Genomic DNA, 20,354 nt, shown 5'->3' with positions numbered 1-20,354 from the left:
CGTCACCTGCCCCTCATTCGTACCCACATCCTTGTTTGTCTGTCTCAGTCTATTTTGTCCCTCGGCCTTGCTGTTGGTGTCCCTTCTCTCTTCATAATGTTCACTTTTAGTCTGTTAAATCCTGATTACTTCCAGGTTAACTATATTAAAAAATATTGATATTTTGATCATGCACAGAATTTGGTCACATGATTGGTTGGATGGAAGCCCTCTCGATGCAAATTACAGCGATACATGTTTACATGTCATGTTTTTCAGGTTACAGGTCATGGTTTTGGGTGAGGGCATGGCTGTGCTGCTGATGTAACCACCCCACCCCCCCCCCCCCCCCACCCCTTCCCCTGCAGGTTAGGGCAGGAATTTGTTTTTGTGTTTTAGGCCTTTTAGGTTTTAGGCCAGCTGTTCACCACCATCTCTTATCTTCCCCCATCCAAAACCTTGAACTCTTCTACCCCCGCTAATTCACCCCAGATCCACTTTTTTTTTGAAATCCCGACTTCTTTCTTTCCTGGAAGACCTAGCAGTCAGTATCCATGTTTTGTTTTTTTTACCTCTCCCACCCCCCTCCCCCACCTTCCCATGCCTCCTCCCCCCAAGCTCTCTTCCTCCCACACATCTCCCGATGTCCCTGTTCTCTGCTGTTGTACTTGTATGCTTCCCTCTCTCTTCCCATCATGTCTCCCGCTCCCTGTATTGTATGTTTTGTGTGTCGGTTTTTTTTTTTGTGATCGATTGTGATTGATTGATTGATTGATACACGATCTTGTAAAAAAAAAAAAGAAGGCCTGATTTCAACCCCTCAATGAGCGCAGGTTTTGATGTGGTCAATACATCTTCGTGAGGTATCACATATGAAGGTTGTGGCCATGTTTCATCAAAATGGTGTGTTTGGTTCAAGCGATAATTTCTGAAGTGTTCATGCAGACTCACTCACTGACTCACTGACCCATGGACATTGCTCGATCACACAAGCTCACCGGACTAAAGTCCAGGTGACCTACAAATGATCATTTTCAGTACATTTCCTGCTTTTTTGATACCATTTTTGCAGCACGAAGCCTAACTTTATATGCCACATGAAATATCCGTAGAGATGCCACAATTCATGATATTATCATAGCGATTCACACCTATGGGTTTGAGTGAGCTTTTTACAAGTTGGCACAAATTTAAAGTTTCCATCAGTCCATGTTTGTCCAAAGTACAGTTCACGATGGAGGAAAACATCTCATTTAAACATGCGTGCTGCTTTGACACCACCTGCGTACTTTCCCAACACAAAGAACCACGTCACTCGAGCACCTGCTAAGATTTCGTGCACACAATATTCATGTACCCTCAGTTGTGTCCTTGTTGAAATCTCGTAAAACCTTCGATGGAAAGAACTACAACTACGAGGAGAAGGGTAGACTCGGTAGAGCGCAAACCTCCGCCAGGCTAAGCAGTTTACCTCTTGTATCCCACTGATAGACCAGATCTGGATTCGGACATGAACCAAAATCTAATTGGCTTCATCTTGCTGTCTAACCAACTCGTCCACCAAGTTTTGTCCTAATCCGTCCACAACTTTTTGAGATATCATGATATATATCGTTTTTGCCCTATCTCTCTCAGAAGTGAAGAATCACTTTGAAAATTCTCGGATCCATATCCAGATCCGGATCTTCACCAAAATCGAATCATTTGGTCCTCCTCACATACTTCTCCTCCAAATTTCGTCCTAATCCGTCCACAACTTTTTGAGATACCCTGTTCCCATACCCAAAACCATGATTTTATCTATACCCTTTAAACCACCCCGTCCCCCCAAGCCGACCTCCTTTCAAATTTCCAGTTTTTCCATCCTGAGAATTTCCTTCTGTATCCATCCTATCCAGACATGCATGCCCCTTCCCTACCCCCCATTCTTTCCGACATTCTTTATTAGTCTGTCTCCCTCTATTTTGGCCCTCCATCCCCCTGTTGGTGTTTCCCCCTCTCTCTCCATTGTTTGTTCTGTTAAGCCCTTATCTCTTCTGTGTTCCAGCTCTTCCACGAGTCATGACCTTTTGTACTTGACCTTTTTTTGAAAATGGCGTTTCGTCATCACCCACATCCAATTTTCTTTCCTTTTAAAAATTTTAACACAAATATATGGCGCCATAGTGTTACGGATGCCAAGTACAACATGTCATTATGTTATCTATCTATATCTATCTATAATTCCAGTAATCTCTGTCTGTCTGTCTGTCTGTACGTTTGTTTGTCTGTGACCGCTGTTTCTCGACAACCACGGGTCCGATATACTTTTAACTTGCCAGGTATATTGCTGGGGACCCGAGGATGTGCCTTTTCAAGGTTTCATATTAATCGGACAATTACTTACCGAGCTATGTCCAAAAAACGATTCAACCAATCAGAGAGCAGCGAACGATCGCGTGTGCCGAACGTGGCGGGCACACTCTGCCTCGGATGGCACATTTGAGAGCGTATTCATTTATTTCACGCTTGCAAACTATGTTGGCGTTAAACTATGTTTTACAACTAATAAAAACGAATTTGCGATTCATTCGCTTTCCTGCGCGTTTGTGCACGCGATGGCGATTTCTTTACCAAACTCCGGAAGCCGTTCGCTTTGGACCAAACCATTGCATGTAAATAGAGGGGGGGGATTGTCACCACTCGCAAGCCGTTCGCTTTGGACCAAACCATTTCATGTAAATAGAGGGGGGGGATATAATTTTAGATATAGATATAGTACGGGCATGCCCTAGTATATATAAAACACAGATTGTGTGTGTGTGTGTGTGTGTGTGTGTGTAATGTTACCGATAGACTCCTAAACGGAGAGGCTTACGTGCTTGATATTTGACATAGACATGGCCATTGAGTGTGGGACGAACATGGCCGAACTCAAAATATTTGACGATCCATATTTTTTATTCATATTTACCTCAGCGCATTTCAGCGCACGGAATCAACGGAATCAGAGCAGGTGGGCGCTGATTCGCTCAGAGCGATCACGCGAAGACGCTATGACGCTATGAATGATATGACGCTATGAACGATATGACGCTATGACGCTATGACGCTATGAAAAAAAAAATCGCTATGACGCTCAGAGCGATCACGTGATGACGCTATGACGCTATGAACGCTATGACGCTATTAACGCTATGAAAAAAAAATCGCTATGACGCTATGAAACGCTATGACGCTATGAACGCTATGACGCTATGAACGATATGACGCTATGAACGCTATGAACGCTATGACGCTATGACGCTATGAACGTTATGACGCTATGAACGCTATGACGCTATGACGCTATGAAAAAAAAAATCGCTATGACGCTATGAAACGCTATGACGCTATGAACGCTATGACGCTATGAACGATATGACGCTATGAACGCTATGACGCTATGAACGATATGACGCTATGAACGTTATGACGCTATGAACGCTATGACGCTATGACGCTATGACGCTATGACGCTATGAAAAAAAAAAATCGCTATGACGCTATGAAACGCTAAACGCTATGAACGCTATGATGCTATGAAAAAAAAAATCGCTCGCTTTGCCAAGGGGCTCGCTCCCCCCCCCCCCCCCCGTTCCCCTCCCCCGCCCGGCAATGCCAGGTACTTCTGCTAGTCAATAATAACACATATACTGCATTGGATTTAATGATGGTTTACGCAGGAATATGTGGTAGAGGCTCACCGCTAATTTGGAACACACAGGTGATAGCGATAATGGTGTTTCAACAATAATAGTGATTAAAAAGTTACACATCTTTTGGAAAAACAAGGAAGTGCTTTTCATGCCTTCCCACCATGTTCCACTTGTTCTGGTGTAATCCGTGTTCTAGCTTTTCCATGAGCCTCGACTTTGTTGCCAAAAAAGGGGATTTAACATCTACTACTATGGTGGTTCTCATCTCTACTGTATTTATTTTCTGGCCGGCCAGTGTATCTTATGCTTTTAAAAATGATCTTCATGTATGAATCTGGTCTCACCTGTGGGATGCAGTTCGGAGAGAGTATTTCAGCCACAGGAACAGTTTGTGCTGAATCTCCATCTCCGATAATAACAAGCGGGGAAGTGCCGATCTGTCCAGCGTGTGCTTTTCCATTCCCAATATCTTCTAAGAAAGTAAGAGTAGCCTCCACCGCCTTGGATTTGGTAGCACACGTATCAAAAATCTGATAGCCGAGAGTGATTCCTGGCAAAGTCTCTTTTCTGTTCACTTCTTCAATTGCAAATATCATCCCATACATCCACAGGAATGCATCCTGGTTAAAACTGAAACACATTGTGGAGAACAGAAATAATTTACAATCATAGCTAATAACTACCTGATAAGGTTTTTGGAAACTTCTTGATAAGTGATAATGGATTAATCTTCTTCATTCCCACAATGCCAACTTCCGTAATAGCTTTCTTGGAAGTATCACTGAACTTTAGCTCTGCAAGAAGAGCATGAAATATGTATCTAAGAAGGAATAAATCAGTTGGGTTCATTCGCACATGTACTGTTACCGCCAGGGGTTTGGGTATACTATGAGGGGGTTAGCCACCGTTCCCTCTCAAACTTACCAGACCTGCGGCTGCCGCACACGAGTAATTTCGAACTTTGGCAGGTTGCGAACCAGCAACTACGAATGCCAATTGGTCTGTCACACGATAGCTCATCTGTACCACGTGACGGTCCCAATCGGGGAACGTACCTACGTACCTTCCCTCCGACGGTGTACCAAATATATTTTGTTCTTGGATGGAAATTTAGACGGCCGAGAAACCGTTGGTACTTGCTGGGCTAATGCTAATTTTGTTACAGCCGATCGTTGTTAACCAGTGGGTGAACAATGGCGGATCAATGGAGGAAGAGACATTCACGGACAGAGAGAAAAGGAAACGTTTAACAATTTCATTTGTTTACAAATATTACAGTGAAACTTTTCAATCGGAAAGAAAAAGGGACAAGAGGCAGAAACATAGCTTATTCTATGCCTCATTACGATCACTACGAATAAACACGACATTGGCCCAGCATACATTCACGGGAGAGGGGAAGGGGAAAACGAACGTTGGAAACCTGTTACCACAAAGGCCACGATGTTCCAGATGCCTCTCCTCGCGACACCTTTTGTCTTGCACCACCAACGAACACCTGGCCGGCAAACAGCAGTCCCCAACATGAGCAGGTAATGAACATCGGGAACTCGGCAATGTGAGTGCGTCGGGAACTGTGCAGGGAAGAGTGCCAGGGACACGTAGAGTAAGCACGTCGTGATCTCGTGCAGGGTAAAGAGTACGTCGTGGCTTCGTGCAGAAAGTGAATGTCGTGCACGCGTGCACCGAGAGGGAGCCCGGCAGCCAGCAGAGGATGATCACGTGCAAGGTGAGCAATGTCCAAGGCCGAAGAGAAAATTCAAAAATACATGTACAGCCAATTCAATCCAAGGCGAAGAGCAATGCAGGCATGTACTGAGGCCTGTGAGAGGGTCCGGCCTAGAGCCAACGTGCACAGCCAACCAAGTCCAAAGCCAGGAGCAAGAGTAATGCAGGCACGTGCCAGGTGACAAAGTCCAGGCCCAAGAGAGAGAGAGAGAGAGAGTAACATGTGTAGAGGCCTGTGAGAGGGTCTGGCCTAGAGTGGACGTACACGTGCTCAGTGAAAACCGGCAAAGAGGGACAGAGAATGATCATGCAGGCACGTGCTGAGTGAGGCCTGCAGAGAGAGAGAGACAACGCGTGTACAATGGCCTTTTGTCCACCCTCTCAGGGGGTGGGAGGGAATGTTGGAGGGCGTCCTGGCTCCCGATTGGTGGAGCCCGTTACTCCTCCCCACAAGCTCCCCCAAAGTTCCTCAGGCCCTGATTGGTGGAGTGTCGCTTCATCTCGTGGATTCCAGCGCAACTAGTCCGTGGGCTGAGTAGGGTTTACATGCACCCCCCCCCCCCCACAACTTAACTTCCCGGGTATGTCCATGTACCCCCCACCCTAGGGGTTAGGAAAACCATGTTAACAGAAAAAACTCATTCCCAAGGTACCTCCCACGCATATTTTGATGTTACCCCCCCCCCCCCCCTGTGTCAGTGATTTCTGAAAATTAGGGGTAGGCGAAATTGAAATGGCCATAACCTTTTACCTAGTCATCCTATGGTTGCATATGACCCCTCAAAATGTTTGTCCTGGGACACTCTTTACAATGATATGTGTTATATGCAAATGAGGTCACTAATGAGGTCACCAGAGGTCAAACTATGAGGGAATGAGTTTTTTTCTGTTAACATGGTTTTTCCTAACCCCTAGGGTGGGGGGTACATGGACATACCCGGGAAGTTAAGTTGTGGGGGGGGGGGGTGCATGTAAACCCTACTCAGCCCACGGACTAAACAGATAAATTGGAGCACGCACTTGGCTGATGTGCTTTTGAGCCTGCATGCACTGCCTGGCAAATTATCCCTTACGAGCAACGGTACCCATCCTACAGGCGGGGCTTCAATTGGGAAGCCCAAATGAAATGGCAAAATATCAGAAATTGAAGGCTTTTTAAATTTTAAACGATTTATATAAACATCCGTTAAATCATATCACACGTAAAACATCAAAATATAAACAGTATTTGTAGAATTTCAATAAAAGCCACATCACTGTTCATATCGGTAAATATTATTCCATCGTGTTTGGAAAAACTGGAAAATTGTAAAATTGGGGAAAAAAAATTGAAAAACAATACAGCTTATTTTACTCCAGGGGGTCCCAGGATTACCCACCCAAAATTCCGTTGCGATCGGTTCAGCCGTTTTTGCGGTACCTGGGAACAGACAGACAGACAGACAGACATTTGGTGAATTATAGTAAGGTGAGTGGAGGGCCTATCTTTCCCTTCCCCAATGCATAAAGACATACTAACCCAGAATGAGGGGAAGGGGCTAAGTACCAGTGGAGTTTAAGAGGTAGCAGGGGGGGGGGGGGCGTGGAATGCCCCCACCTTTAATTTTTTCAGTAGTTTACAATTAAGAGAAAAACATCCCGTATTTAAACGTGAGTAACACTACAACAACAACAACATGCATTTTCAAGGCCATTTTCCTGACTAGAGCGGGGGTTAGCCTTGCGGTCCCCATGACAATCTTCTCCATTTTGCCCTATTTTCTGCATCTCTCCTTGTTAACCCCCTTGCCCGCATTTCTTCTTCCACCATGTTTAGCCAAGTCTTTCTCGGTCTTCCCCGTCCTCTACTTCCTTCTACATTCATTTCCATCACTCTTCTCAACCAGTAACTTTCATCCTTCCTCAACACATGACCAAACCATCTCAACCTGTTCCTCTTCACAGCATCAATCACAGGCTCTATTCCCATCATCTTTCGCAATTCATCATTTGTCTTCCTCTCTCTCAACGATACTCCGCACATCCGTCGAACCATTCGCATTTCCACCCTTTCCAACCTTCGTTGCTGCTCTATGTTCATTACCCATGTCTCGCTCCCATAAATCATAACACTTCTCACACATGCAGCATACACCTTTCCCTTCAGCTTCAACAACACTCCCCTCATCATCAGCATGCCACTCAGTTCCCGAAACTTCTTCCATGCACATCTCACTCCAGCAACCGTTGCCGAGTCTGATCCACCTTCTCCATTCAGCATGTCTCCGAGGTAGCAAAATGTTTTCACACCTTCCAGCTTCACGCCGTCTCCAAGATCCAACTCAACATTTCCTCCATCTGCAGCTCCCTCTGTGCACACCTTACATTTGAATGTAGATGCCACACTGGTTAATGACCCTCTCAGACCACTACATTTTTCATGAACCCACCCAGTGCACATTGTACATTGAAGGGAGTTCACTCCGACACCCTTCCTACACACAGCACTGGGCCACTTCCCAGTTCTTTCCACCTCACCACATGCTTTACCACTGGCCATTACCTTCGTCTTTCCGATATTCACCTTCAGACCTTTTGTCTCCATACATTCCTTCCACTTGTTCATCTTTTCCTTCAGTCCATCCATACTTTCCGCAATCAACACCAGATCATCTGCATACAACAACTCCCACGGTAAACCCTCCTTTACTTTCTGAGCCAGCACCTCCATCACAGCTACAAATAGTAGTGGACTTAGTACCGACCCCTGATGCACTCCCACCTTCACCTCAATCTCACCACTGTTCCCATACTTCATCCCTACAGCTGCGCACGCTCTTTTGTACATTGCCATCACTACTCTGATCAACCATTCCTCCACTCCTAATTTCCTCAATGCCCATGTCAATACTTTGCGTGGAACCCTATCGAATGCTTTCTCCAGGTCAACAAACCCAAGAAACAACGTCTTCCTCTTCTCCATGTACTTCTCCTGCAACTGCCTCACAATGGAAAGCGCGTCTGTCGTTCCTCTTCCTGGCATAAATCCAAACTGCATTTAGTCGATCTTAACTTGCTTCCTTATCCTCCTCTCCAACACCCTTTCCAATACCTTAATTCCATGCTCCAATAACTTTATCGCTCGGTATGAGCCACACTCCAGAGGGTCACCTTTCCCCTTGTATAGAGGGACGAGGGTACTCAGTTCCCAATCCACTGGAATGCGGCCTTCTTTCACCACCAGATAACAGATCTCTGTCATTCTCTTCACACCCCCAACTTCCTGCTGCCTTCAACATATCTCCCACAACTCCCGTCGGCCCTCCCGCTTTTCTGCCCTTCATTGCTTTTATCGCTTCCTCAACTTCCTTCTCAGTTATCTTCTCTGCCGGTCCTAAAACTGGGTTACTCTCTATGTTGCCATCCCATTCATTCACTGTATTCAACAGCATTTCCATATATCTTTTCCATCTTCCTTTAATTCCATCTGGGTTGACAACGACTTGTCCCACTTCATCCTTCAAGCAACTCACCCCCATCACATCACACCTCTCTTTCGCTATCTGCTTTGCAATCCTGAATACTGCTTTCTGACCCTCTTCCAAAACCGAGCGTTCTCCAAACATTTTCCTACATGCCTCCTGCGCCTTTGCTACCTCTTCTTTGCAGCTTTCCTGGCTGCCTTATAACTTTCATGCTCTGCTGTTTCTGCTCCTGTACCCTTCGCCTTCTGCCACTCCTTGAACTTCTTCCTCTTCTCGTCAATCCTCTTTCCAACTTCATCATCCCACCACCATGTTTCCGAGTGCCTCGGTGGTCCTTTTGTCCATCCACATACCTCACCAACGGCTCCCAACAGACGTGCTTTCATTGACATCCAACCACTTTCAAGATCAACCACATCATCCTCTACCATACTCAGCCTCTCCTTTAATGCCTCCCTTACTGTCACCTCTTTCAACCTCCACACCTTCATTCTTGGTTGGTACTTCACCCGCCGATCTCTCCTCGCACCTTTCACCCTTTTGTACCAGACAACCAAGTGGTGCTGTGAAACAGCCTCCTCCCCCGGGATCACCTTTGTGTCCCGGAGGTGCCCCCTATCTCGCCTACGCACCATCAGGTAGTCAACGGTTGTCGTCGACCCACCTGACGTGTATGTAACAAGCTAATTATCCTCTTTCTGGAACTGAGTATTACAAATCAACAAATCAGCTCCATCAGCAAACTCCAAAATCCTTTCACCTTCTCCATTTCTCACACCATATCCGTAACCCCCATGAACTCCGTCAAAACCATCCATACTCCTTCCCACATGTCCATTTAGGTCTCCTACCACAACAACCTCCTCATCTTTCACGTTTTCCATCAGCTTCTCTATCGCACACCAGAACTTGTCCTTCTCTTCATCGCTTCGACCAACCTGCGGAGCATATCCCGAGATGACGTTCACCAAGAGCTTTCCAATCATCATTTTCACCATCATCAACCTATCACTCACTCTAGTCACACTCACCACACTGTCTACAAACTCCTCAGAAAACAGGACACCAACACCATTCATGCCCTCCAGGCACCCTTGCCACATAAACTTGTATTTCTGTACCTGCCTACCCTTCACCATTCTCACACCACTTCCCTTCCATCTCGTCTCTTGCACACAACATATGTCCACTCTTCTTCCGACCAATACTTCCACCACTTCTCCTGATCTCCCTGTCATTGTCCCTACATTCCATGTCCCAAACCTCAGAAACCGATCTCCACTTCGGGCTGTACCCTGCCCATATGTAGTTGTAATTGTCATGGTTCTCTTTTTGAGGCAATGTTTTTATGGCCGGATGCCCTTCCTGAGTGAGTAACAATAATGAACGTAAACTGTATTTGTGATTTCACGTACACTGTAACCACACTAACAAACGGTAATTTTGGAAGTCAGACCTAGCTACCCATTATTAGTCCCCTACCGGTGTACACCGGAGGGGACTATAGGTTTGCACGCCGTCCCTCGGTCCGTCAGTCTGTCAGTCTGTCAGTCAGTCCGTCAGTCCGTCAGTCCGTCATGCAAAGAACAGTTTTCCGGACTTTTTTTCTGAACTCTTAACGCTAATGATTCAAACTTGGCACATGGTTTCCTCATGATAAGTTACATATAGAGTTCGAACTTCACGACGTTTCGATCATTTTTAACAAAGTTATGGCACTTTGAACTTTGGGAATTCTGTTAATTCTGATGATCCTTAACTCAGTGTCATTTTAAGTTTTAATTTCCTTTAAAAAAGATTTTCTCTGCAATAATTGGACCGATTGAGATCAAATTTTCACCATATGAGGGACTCGGTCGGTAGAATATTTTAATGGTAATTGTGACGTCACAGGTGACGTGGTTCGGCCGCCATATTGTTTTTCGTGAAAACACGAAAACCCCTTTTTCTCTGCAAGGGTTGAACAGATGAAGGCCAAACTTTGGAGGCAGAATCGCATACCCATGACGAACGAAAAAGTCAGTGAGCATGACGTCATGCGTCACATGGTTTCAGAGTTATGACGTTTTTAAGCATGAACCTTTAAAACCGAGCTCCTCCCTCATTTTTGATCCAATCAAGGGGAAACTTCACAGATCTGTTCAGCATGTCAATCTACTAAAATGTCGTATTGGAATTTGCGTTAGAGCACGTGGTTTGGCAGGTATCGTTAATTAAACGAAAATATATTTTAAAATGGATATCTCTTGTTTATTCTAGAGTTCTCCTCAAGCCGCACTGCGCGCCCTCAGCCTCGTCTCGTGAACGTCAACAGCGCGACACAGCGCGTGCTTTAACACAGGTTTATTAATTATGTACAAAACCAAAACCAAGGAAGAAATGAAAGGTAAGACTGTACAGGAAGAGGAAGAAGCAGATACACAGGGCAATCCTTAAACACTTATATAACACGCCCAGGACAATACAAACACACTTACACGAATGGGGTGGTGGTGGTGGGAAGGAAGAGAAGGGTCCAAGCAGATGGTTCCAGGCTCCGGGTCCGCCGCGAAGAATGGCAGGCAGCTGGTGTAGTTGGTGCGCGACTGGACCTTATAATTATGCGGGGGCCTGGGATGCCGCGTACGTAATCTTCGTGCCAACTCTCTCTCGCCCAACGCTCGTCTCAGAGGGTACCCTCGCGCAAGTCGCTGAAACAACGTGACAATCAATCGAGCGCTCCCCGTGCAGTTCGTTCACATCAGCATCCCCGGCGCAGTCCGTTACGATCAGGATCCTCCGGCGCAGTCCGTCAAAGGGCTTGGCGCTCGCGCTTATATGATCTCGCGTTGAAATCAAGCTGCCTTCATAGGGCTATGCCCACTAACGAGCTCACCTCAGCCCTGGTTGGTCAGCGAGGGCTCACTGGCTCCAGCCTCGACGGCTCGTGGATGAGGCCACACCTCTTCCCGTGGCTCCGCCCCTTCTTTCCTCGAGCCGACCTTGTGTTCAATGGAGTTTGGAGCCAGCGCTAAGGCAGCCACGACGGCACAATGCAGCGAACGCTGCTAATAAGATTATGTGAGAGCATTGGGAAGGACAAGCCCTGTCTATAGGTGCTACTGGCACTTTGGAGAGAGAGGGAGAGATTGGGGGTAATTGAAGGGGCCTAGGTTATTTGATTAATGCAACGCAGATTCAACTATTGGAAACAGATCCTTCACTAGAACACATACTAATGAGATAACTAAAGAAGCAGCGTATGGTGTCCTACGTGTTGCAATATGACCTAACTAGGGTGCGACCTTTGACCTTTACACCGAAATGGGAGTATTTACAGGGGATTATTTATAAGGGATTATTACAATATTTACAAAATGGAGGGTTCTAAAAACCACAACACAGCACCCTCATTACCTCCAGGGCCGTCCCGGCCCGACAGAACTTTAACTTAGTGTGACACTCAGGTGTGGTAACCCTCTACTATTAACTTCACCCTGAGTGCGACATTTTTAAAACAACTAAGTATGTCCCGCCTGCTGTGTTGCATTCTATCTAACTGCATCACGCCCACAGGATAACCGAATCATGGAATTAATTCTCAAACTACACATGGACGGTGCGGAGCATTATTTACAAAGACACTATTTGGTATTTGCAAACGCGAACCCAGGACCTGTCTTTTGGGAAACAAAAGAAGATGTTTTGAGAAGAGGAAAGGCATACACTGCACTGCACCGATACCACCAGCACCAATAAGCACCAATATGCAAAAAGCACCAAAGCACCAAAATGCACAAAAAGCACCAAAATGCAAAAAGCACCATCCGGTGCACAGTCATCACAGTTCAAATAATAATCAGCAGATGACGTGCGACGTCTTCTCTGCTGGGCCGATGTTCTTGGCTGCTGGGCCGATGTTCCTGGGATGCCGCGGAACATCATTTCCATATATGGAAATATATGGGCTGGACTTCCATATTTCAGGGCTGGACGACTTCTTGCTTGCTGCCTAGTTGGTAATAATAAAAAGGCACAAAACATGTCCATTACTTTAATTATGGCCAGCAGGGGCCAACTAAGGTGGTCCACCTGCATGGCTTAGGTGCCACCTTTGCCGTGGTCCGCAAGCAAGATCTCCCTGGCCACAATGGCCGGTCCCCAGCAGAGGTGCCAGGCCCCAAAATGTGGGGTCCATTAATGTGGTGCTCGGCCACAGACCTGTGGTCCATATGGTGGTGCTCAGCCACAACAACGTGCGGTCCATAAGTGTGGTACCGGTCCAGGCAGGCAGCAGGGAGGGTGCGGGCACACAACTGCGGGCACCTGCGCACTCCCCCTGGGGCCAAAATAAACAAATCCATGAGTGGGGGAAGGAGGACAAGCAAGCAGCGGGGCAAGATCGCAAGGGTACACAAATCACCTAATCTACCCTTGCCCTTACCCCGTATTTACACAATTTACAATTCCATTGCTAACGTCTTGTCTTCCCCATATCTCCCCTAATTCCAAATTCATCGACAATCCCTCCACCAAATTTGCCATCAATCAATTTATCATCAATGCCTCCTAAGGAGGAAGAGATGGAATAACAAGCACACTGTCACCCCCACGTCATGTGCATCTTACATACCAGATATCTGCAAACAACGGTGGTGTGGAGTCCTGTCACCCTGGTGAGTGGATGCGGATGGTGCGAAGAGACTTTCAATCCTAACTATACTCTAAATGACTTTAACACACTTTACACTACCCGGGTACTTTCCCTGCCAAACCATTGGCCATCTTTTACTCTATGTGGTTCTAGGAACCGAACTCCCATTGAACAAACTGTGGTACTCACCAAATTTGGGGTCTCACTCCCCCGATTCTACTCCCTGTGCCCTCGCACAATTTCAGGGCTGGGTCGTGTGGCGCTCCCAGCAGGTCCGCGCACCTGCACACTTCTGCCACTGCAGTTGTCTCCCGAGCTTACCTGCTCCTTACCCTAACCTACCTGGGGAAGGCCCTCTGGCACTCTCACCCCCTACCGCCCTCTCTGGCGTCGGGCTACCCGGGTCCGTCCTCCGGATCCTCGGGCCCCATTGAACTCTACTGGCTCCCAGAGCCTACCGGTGGCCTCACCTGGCCGACAGACTAACAGTGGCGGGGTGCCCATTTAACCATACGTACAAACAGGCCACACGCCCAGCCAATTCCATTTCACTAATGCACCCCTCAAGCAGTACTCTGCTACTCTCGCACCACAGATGCCAATATCCAACCACAATTTACCTACTCCCTCTACCTACTTTTAAACTACCCTCCCCGGGTACTCGTGAAGGGGTCCATCCTTCCCCATCCACTCCTTTCACACCAACCACTCCACTCCACGTATTTCACACTACTCACTCCACACCATCCATTCCATACTCCATACCATCAATTCCATACTCCATTCTCACTTGCCACCTGTATTCCACTTGCACACCTGGTGCCCACACACCTGGTGGCACTTGCACCCTCCTTTCCTCCAGGACCATTCACTCAATACAATACACTCAACTCAATGCACATCATGCGAATCATCATGCTCACCACAAAGAACTTCCATACCAATTCCTCATTTCCATCATCCTCTCTACAAACACACTGCATCATCTGATCTACTTGGTTTTCCCTCTAACTTAGTGCTTCCCGTCTTCCCTTATACTATTGCACAACCCACGTCGTTATCATCCAAACTAATCGACCTACATCCCCTACTACAGGTATGATGTCGCTACTTAAATACCCAGTATCCACCTCCCCTCACATCTGGAATCTTGGCATCATCTTTGACCATACCCTCTCCTTCGACAAATACACTAAACAAATCACAAAGACAGCCTTCTTTCACCTGAAAAACATCGCCCGTCTCCGTCCATCCCTCTCCTCCACGGCTGCAGAAACCCTCATCCACGCCTTCATCACCTCCCGTCTGGACTACTGCAACAGCCTCCTCTATGGTTCACCCTCAATAATCATCAATAAACTTCAATACATTCAGAACTCCGCTGCCCGTCTACTCACCCATTCCCGGACCCATGACCACATCACCCCCGTCCTTTATAAGCTTCACTGGCTCCCCATCCCCCAGAGAATCCAGTACAAAATCCTCCTCTTGACCTACAAAGCCCTCCATAACCTGGCCCCATCCTACCTGACTGACCTCCTCTCCAGACACACTCCCACCCGCAACCTCCGCTCTGCTGGCGCCAACCTCCGCTCTGCTGGCGCCAACCTCCTGTCCCCCCCACCCCCCCCCATCCAGACCAAATTCAGATCCTGGGGGGACAGGGCCTTCTCCATCGCTGCTCCCACCCTCTGGAACTCACTACCTCACACCATCAGAGACTCCTCCTCACTCACCACATTCAAAACATCACTCAAGACCCACCTGTTCAACACTGCATTTAACATTTAACCCACAGCATTTAACCCCTGACTATCTCTTCTCCTTCTCCATCCTTTTGCTTTGATTATTTGATATTTATTTTTGTCTTTTTGCACTTGTTTTTTGTACTCTGTCAAAGCGTCTTTGGGCTTCTTGAAAAGCGCTATATAAAATAAATGTATTATTATTATTATTATTAAATCTACAGTTACCGATGGTCATCTTTCTAAATCCCTATACATTATCCAAACCCTCCCTGGCTAGGTTTTCACCGCCATACCCCATAAAACTATAGCTCCTTTGCCCCCAGGGAGTGTGAGGGATGGTAGAGATACCACCCCCCGACACTGGGTATCAATTTCCAATCATCAAATCCCTATTAATTTCACACAATAACACTATCATCATCACAGTCCGCTATATCTGAGCCTCTCGGTGCGTCCATGCATTATCAAAGCTCGGCTTCGCAAAGCTGAGCAATGCATACGGGACTACGGGTGGTTTTTTCTCCTGCAGGTTGGGTCCGTCCAGCATTCGGATTCAGGGGAGGAGGTTTCGTCGTGCCAAGGCTCCAAGCACCATCCCGGCGTAAGGCCTTGCGCTGCCAAGCGCGATGGCCCAGCCTTGCCCGGGTGGAGCGCCACCACCACAAGGGGGCGCCGTTCCGACCCCTCCTCCTTCCTCTCGAACCGGGCCGCCCACTTTGCCTGGCAAAGCGCGGACTCGACCGTGCAGGGCGGGGCCCGGCCCGAATCGTGCGCGACGCTCCGAACGGGAGCGACGCGACACCGATCCCCGCCGGCTCCCGCAACAAACAAAGAGCACCGCACACGGAGTGCTCGCGTCGGCTATCCGTCAGCCTGAACGCTGCCCCGGTCAACGTCGATGCCCTACTCGCATGCTCACACCACTCTTTCCATTCTTTACTCCCCAAACCCGGTGCTCCAACGCCTCTTGTACATCCCATGCATTCTACTTGCGTACATTCTTGTGCATCCATTCCACAATTCGCACACTCTGTTATCACACACTCCGTTCCGCACCTTTCTTCCCCCGTTACGTCCTCCGTAACACTCACCACGGGTGTGCACTCGTGCACATACCCACTCACGCACTCCGATGTGCCCTCCCGCACACACGCCACAACCAACTCAGGTGTGCGTTCTCGCACACCCGCCACAATCAGCTCACTCTCCATGTAGCACTCCGTACACTCGGTTTCGCACATTCCCTCCGACGTGCATTCGCTCTCGCACCCGGTATCACTCCCATACTCTGTCACACACTCACTCTCCGACGCACACTTTTTCCTCACAAGCGCGCCATTTCCACTCACACCACTCACAAGGGACCCTCCACCAACGCCCGGGTGCCGTCTCGATCCCAAGCGCGCGAAAAACCCTCTCGCGCCAAACATTCTCCTGCAAAATCTCCCCGCACAATATACAGCCCGACTCACCTGGGCGCTTCTTCTTCCTCGCTCCAACGCCTGCAAACTTTCCATTTGGTTAACAAGCACGGCATCATGATGCGAACATGGTCTTTGTACATGATCCATCTTTTTCTCCAATTCCTTTTCTAAATCTGCCGTCTCTCCCTTTCCAATTTCCACTACAACCACGTCTTTTTCTTTATTCAGCTCGACGACCGCGGGCTCACATGAATTTGCCTTGTCCAATTCGGCGGCCGTCGGGTTTTTCACACCCCGTGTCGCGATCTCTACCCCGGTCCAGTTACCTGCGCCTTGCTCCGCCTCGCTCAATCCGCGCTCCTCTAGCCACGATACCTCGTCGCGTACAAATGCGCTTTTCCCGCTTGACCTGCGGTCAAAGTCCTTCCCCAATGCTTTTATCTGGCCACCTATTCGGGTTCTAAACCCTTCAATTTGATTTCCCATGTCATTTCTTAATTCACCAATTTGGCTTCCCATATCATTTCCCAATTCCCCAATTTGATTTTCCATATTACTTAACCCGTCTCTCAATCCCCCAATTTGGTTTTCTAATCCCCCAATTTGGCTTCCCAATTGCTCACTGTTCCTCTTCAGGTCTTCGCCCGTCTTGACCATAAAGGCCCTCATCTGCACCATCAATAGGACCCAGTCTACTGGTGCCGCGGGCTTGGCTGCCGCGGCCATGTGCGGGGTGCCGCCATCTTGGGCTGCCGCGACCACGTGCGAGGTGCCGCCATCTTGTGCGCCTGCAACCCCCTCTACCGCACCTTCTTCAACCTCCTCCTCTATCTCCCCCATCTGCTCCCTGGGGTCCTGGGTCGACTCTACCCCCTCTTCTATCTCCCCCACCGGCATCCGCTCGCCTTTACTCTCCATGGCACGATTCAATTTGGATCTTAAAAATAATTTTGGCCGCTCCTAATTTTTTGACCAAATTTTTTAGATGGATTAAAAAAATTTGTTCGGGTCCAATCCCACTCCCCGGCACCAATTGTTGCGGATCTCGGATTATGATGCTCCCCTTACCGAGGGGGGGTTAATCCCCTCGTCTATTAAGCTGGCCATCTCCGGTCCTAGAAATTATGATGTCACTCCCGGTCGGTAGTAGCCAGGGTCATTAGTCAATGAAGTCCCAAATACCTGCGTACTAAGACTGGCCGTGAGCGAGGAGATAATTTCCACCCGAGCCGCAGCGTTAATGGATACGCCGAGCAAAGCGAGCTGCGACTCGGGCCGTTAACAAAAGACGAACCCGATTCCGAGCGTTGGCCAAATCGTGCCACGTATATCAATGGAGAAATCACTAAAGCGACCGGATGAGAGGAAACCCAAAGAATAAGAAGGAAGAACACAGGTTTATTAATTATGTACAAAACCAAAACCAAGGAAGAAATGAAAGGTAAGACTGTACAGGAAGAGGAAGAAGCAGATACACAGGGCAATCCTTAAACACTCTGAAATAACACGCCCAGGACAATACAAATACACTTACACGAGTGGGGTGGTGGTGGTGGGAAGGAAGAGAAGGGTCCAAGCAGATGGCTCCAGGCTCCGGGTCCGCCGCGAAGAATGGCAGGCAGCTGGTGTCGTTGGCACGGGACCGGACCTTATAATTATGTGGGGGACTGGGATGCCGCATACATAATCTTCGTGCCAACTCTCTCTCGCCCAACGTTCGTCTCAGAGGGTACCCTTGCGCAAGTCGCTCAAACAACGTGACATTCAATCGAGCGCTCCCCGCACAGTTCGTTCACATCAGCATCCCCCGACGCAGGCCGTTACGATCAGCATCGATCAGCAGTCCGTCAAAGGGCTTGGTGCTCACACTTATATGATCGCGCATTGAAATCAAGCCGCCTTCATAGGGCTACGCCCACTAACGAGCTCACCTCAGCCCTGGTTGGTCAGTGAGGGCTCACTGGCTCCACCGTCGACGGCTCGTGGACGAGGCCACACCTCTTCCCGTGGCTCCACCCCTTCTTTCCTCGAGCCGACCTCGTGGCTCGTGTTCAATGGAGTTTGGAGCCAGCGCTAAGGCAGCGACGACGGCACAATGCAGTGAACGCTGCTAATAAGATTATGTGAGAGCAATGGGAAGGACAAGGACGTCTGTAGGTGCTACTGGCACTTTGGAGAGAGAGGGAGAGATTGGGGGTAATTGAAGGGGCCTAGGTTATTTGATTAATGCAACGCAGATTCAACTATTGGAAACAGATCCTTAACTAGAACACATACTAATGAGATAACTAAAGAAGAAGCCTATGGTGTCCTACGTGTTGCAATATGACCTAACTAGGGTGCGACCTTTGACCTTTACACCAAAAATGGGAGTATTTACAGGGATTATTTATAAGGGATTATTACAATATTTACAAAGTGGAGGGTTCTAAAAACCGCAACAATATTAAACTCTTCCCCCCAAATAGAGAAGTCAAACGATGCCTATGGGGCTACGATAATGGTTTGCTATGAAATAACTATTCTAAGGAACCTGTATGGTGGTTGCCATTACTTTTTAGTGGTTTCCCAAAACCGTAACAGTACTATATTGTCCAATTGGATCAGATGAGGAGTGTTTATCGGTCATCACTCAACCTCATAGACATAAATAAATCCAAATTCATACACCTCATCAATAATCCACCTGCCACTTCTGTTATCCCACCATTATACCGAGATCTGCAATTCCTTGCTATGTCAGTGAAGTTCTGAACTTTAATCTACCATTCCACTCCCTTCTATCATTTTTTCCAACTCTCCCACTATTCTACCACCTGTCATCGTCATATGGTTCATATATTCACTCCACCATGCTTTATCAATCTTTTCCTCATTTACCCCTCTTACTGCTACGGTTGTGAAACTAGTTTCATATTCACGTTCTTCCTCGTACGCAAACCAGATCTTCAATGAAAAGCGTATTCTCATTCCTTTATCCTGCTTTTTCAAGTTCACTATCTCATCGTTTTCTTCCGAAACACTCCTAAATATACACAACAAGTTTTACTAGTGTATTGGACATGGTAGCTGCATCCTTCAAGTGCATTTCAATATTTCCCCAAAATATGTAGAATCACTTACTTCACACACGCAGAGGAATGTGGCTCAGAGCTGAAGTCTGCGTACAAGTCGACAACTCCACTGTGGATGGGAAAAAGACCACCCAAGGTGATGTTACCTGGAGCACTCAAGGACAGCAAGTCCTTCTTGGATCTTGAAAAGCTCAGAAGAAAGATCAGCATTGATATCGCAACAATGCGCATCGTGATGCCCACCCCTCTTGCCCCCAATACGTAGTGCCAAGACTTGCACGTCTCTATTACAGGTAACGAGTAGAGGCAGCAGGAGGAAGGCACAGAGGTTACGATGCGCACAGTGCCAAAGATTTCAATAATGACTCAAAATTACGATATCAACTTGTGGCTGCAACGATTGTAAACGTGTTTTTCTGCAATTTCCTCTCGAATACTAAGCGGTGTCAAGGTGCAGTTTCCGACAAAGTTTTATTTCCCCAGAAGAAGACTCATGAGTTATACATTAATCTGCATTGACCATGGAAGAGTGGAAACTGTAATAAAATCAATTATATTTACCTTTAAAGCAGAGGCATTGCTAGCTTCCAAAAAGATTCGGGGCTAGAGCTCCTTAAAGCCTCAAAC

General features: G+C 47.6%; 1 protein-coding gene across 1 annotated transcript in view; it reads right to left on the bottom strand.

Moving 5' to 3' along the window:
- The window catches only part of LOC137418314 (extracellular calcium-sensing receptor-like), a 40,413-nt gene extending 20,297 nt beyond the window's left edge, over positions 1-20,116 (bottom strand). The window contains exons 1-2 of the mRNA XM_078772768.1: positions 19,777-20,116; positions 4,001-4,286 (exon numbers count right to left, since the gene is read on the bottom strand). Coding sequence (XP_078628894.1) covers positions 4,001-4,286; positions 19,777-19,958 — 468 coding nt within the window. The 5' untranslated portion in view covers positions 19,959-20,116. The remainder of the gene's footprint in view (positions 1-4,000; positions 4,287-19,776) is intronic.
- Positions 20,117-20,354: the final 238 nt, after the last annotated feature.

The sequence above is a fragment of the Myxine glutinosa genome, chromosome 2 (genome assembly GCF_964187855.1).
Source record: "Myxine glutinosa chromosome 2, kmMyxGlut1.1, whole genome shotgun sequence".
Taxonomy (NCBI): domain Eukaryota; kingdom Metazoa; phylum Chordata; class Myxini; order Myxiniformes; family Myxinidae; genus Myxine; species Myxine glutinosa.
Note: the sequence above shows the minus strand (reverse complement) of the source record. Positions and strands in the feature narration are given on the sequence as shown.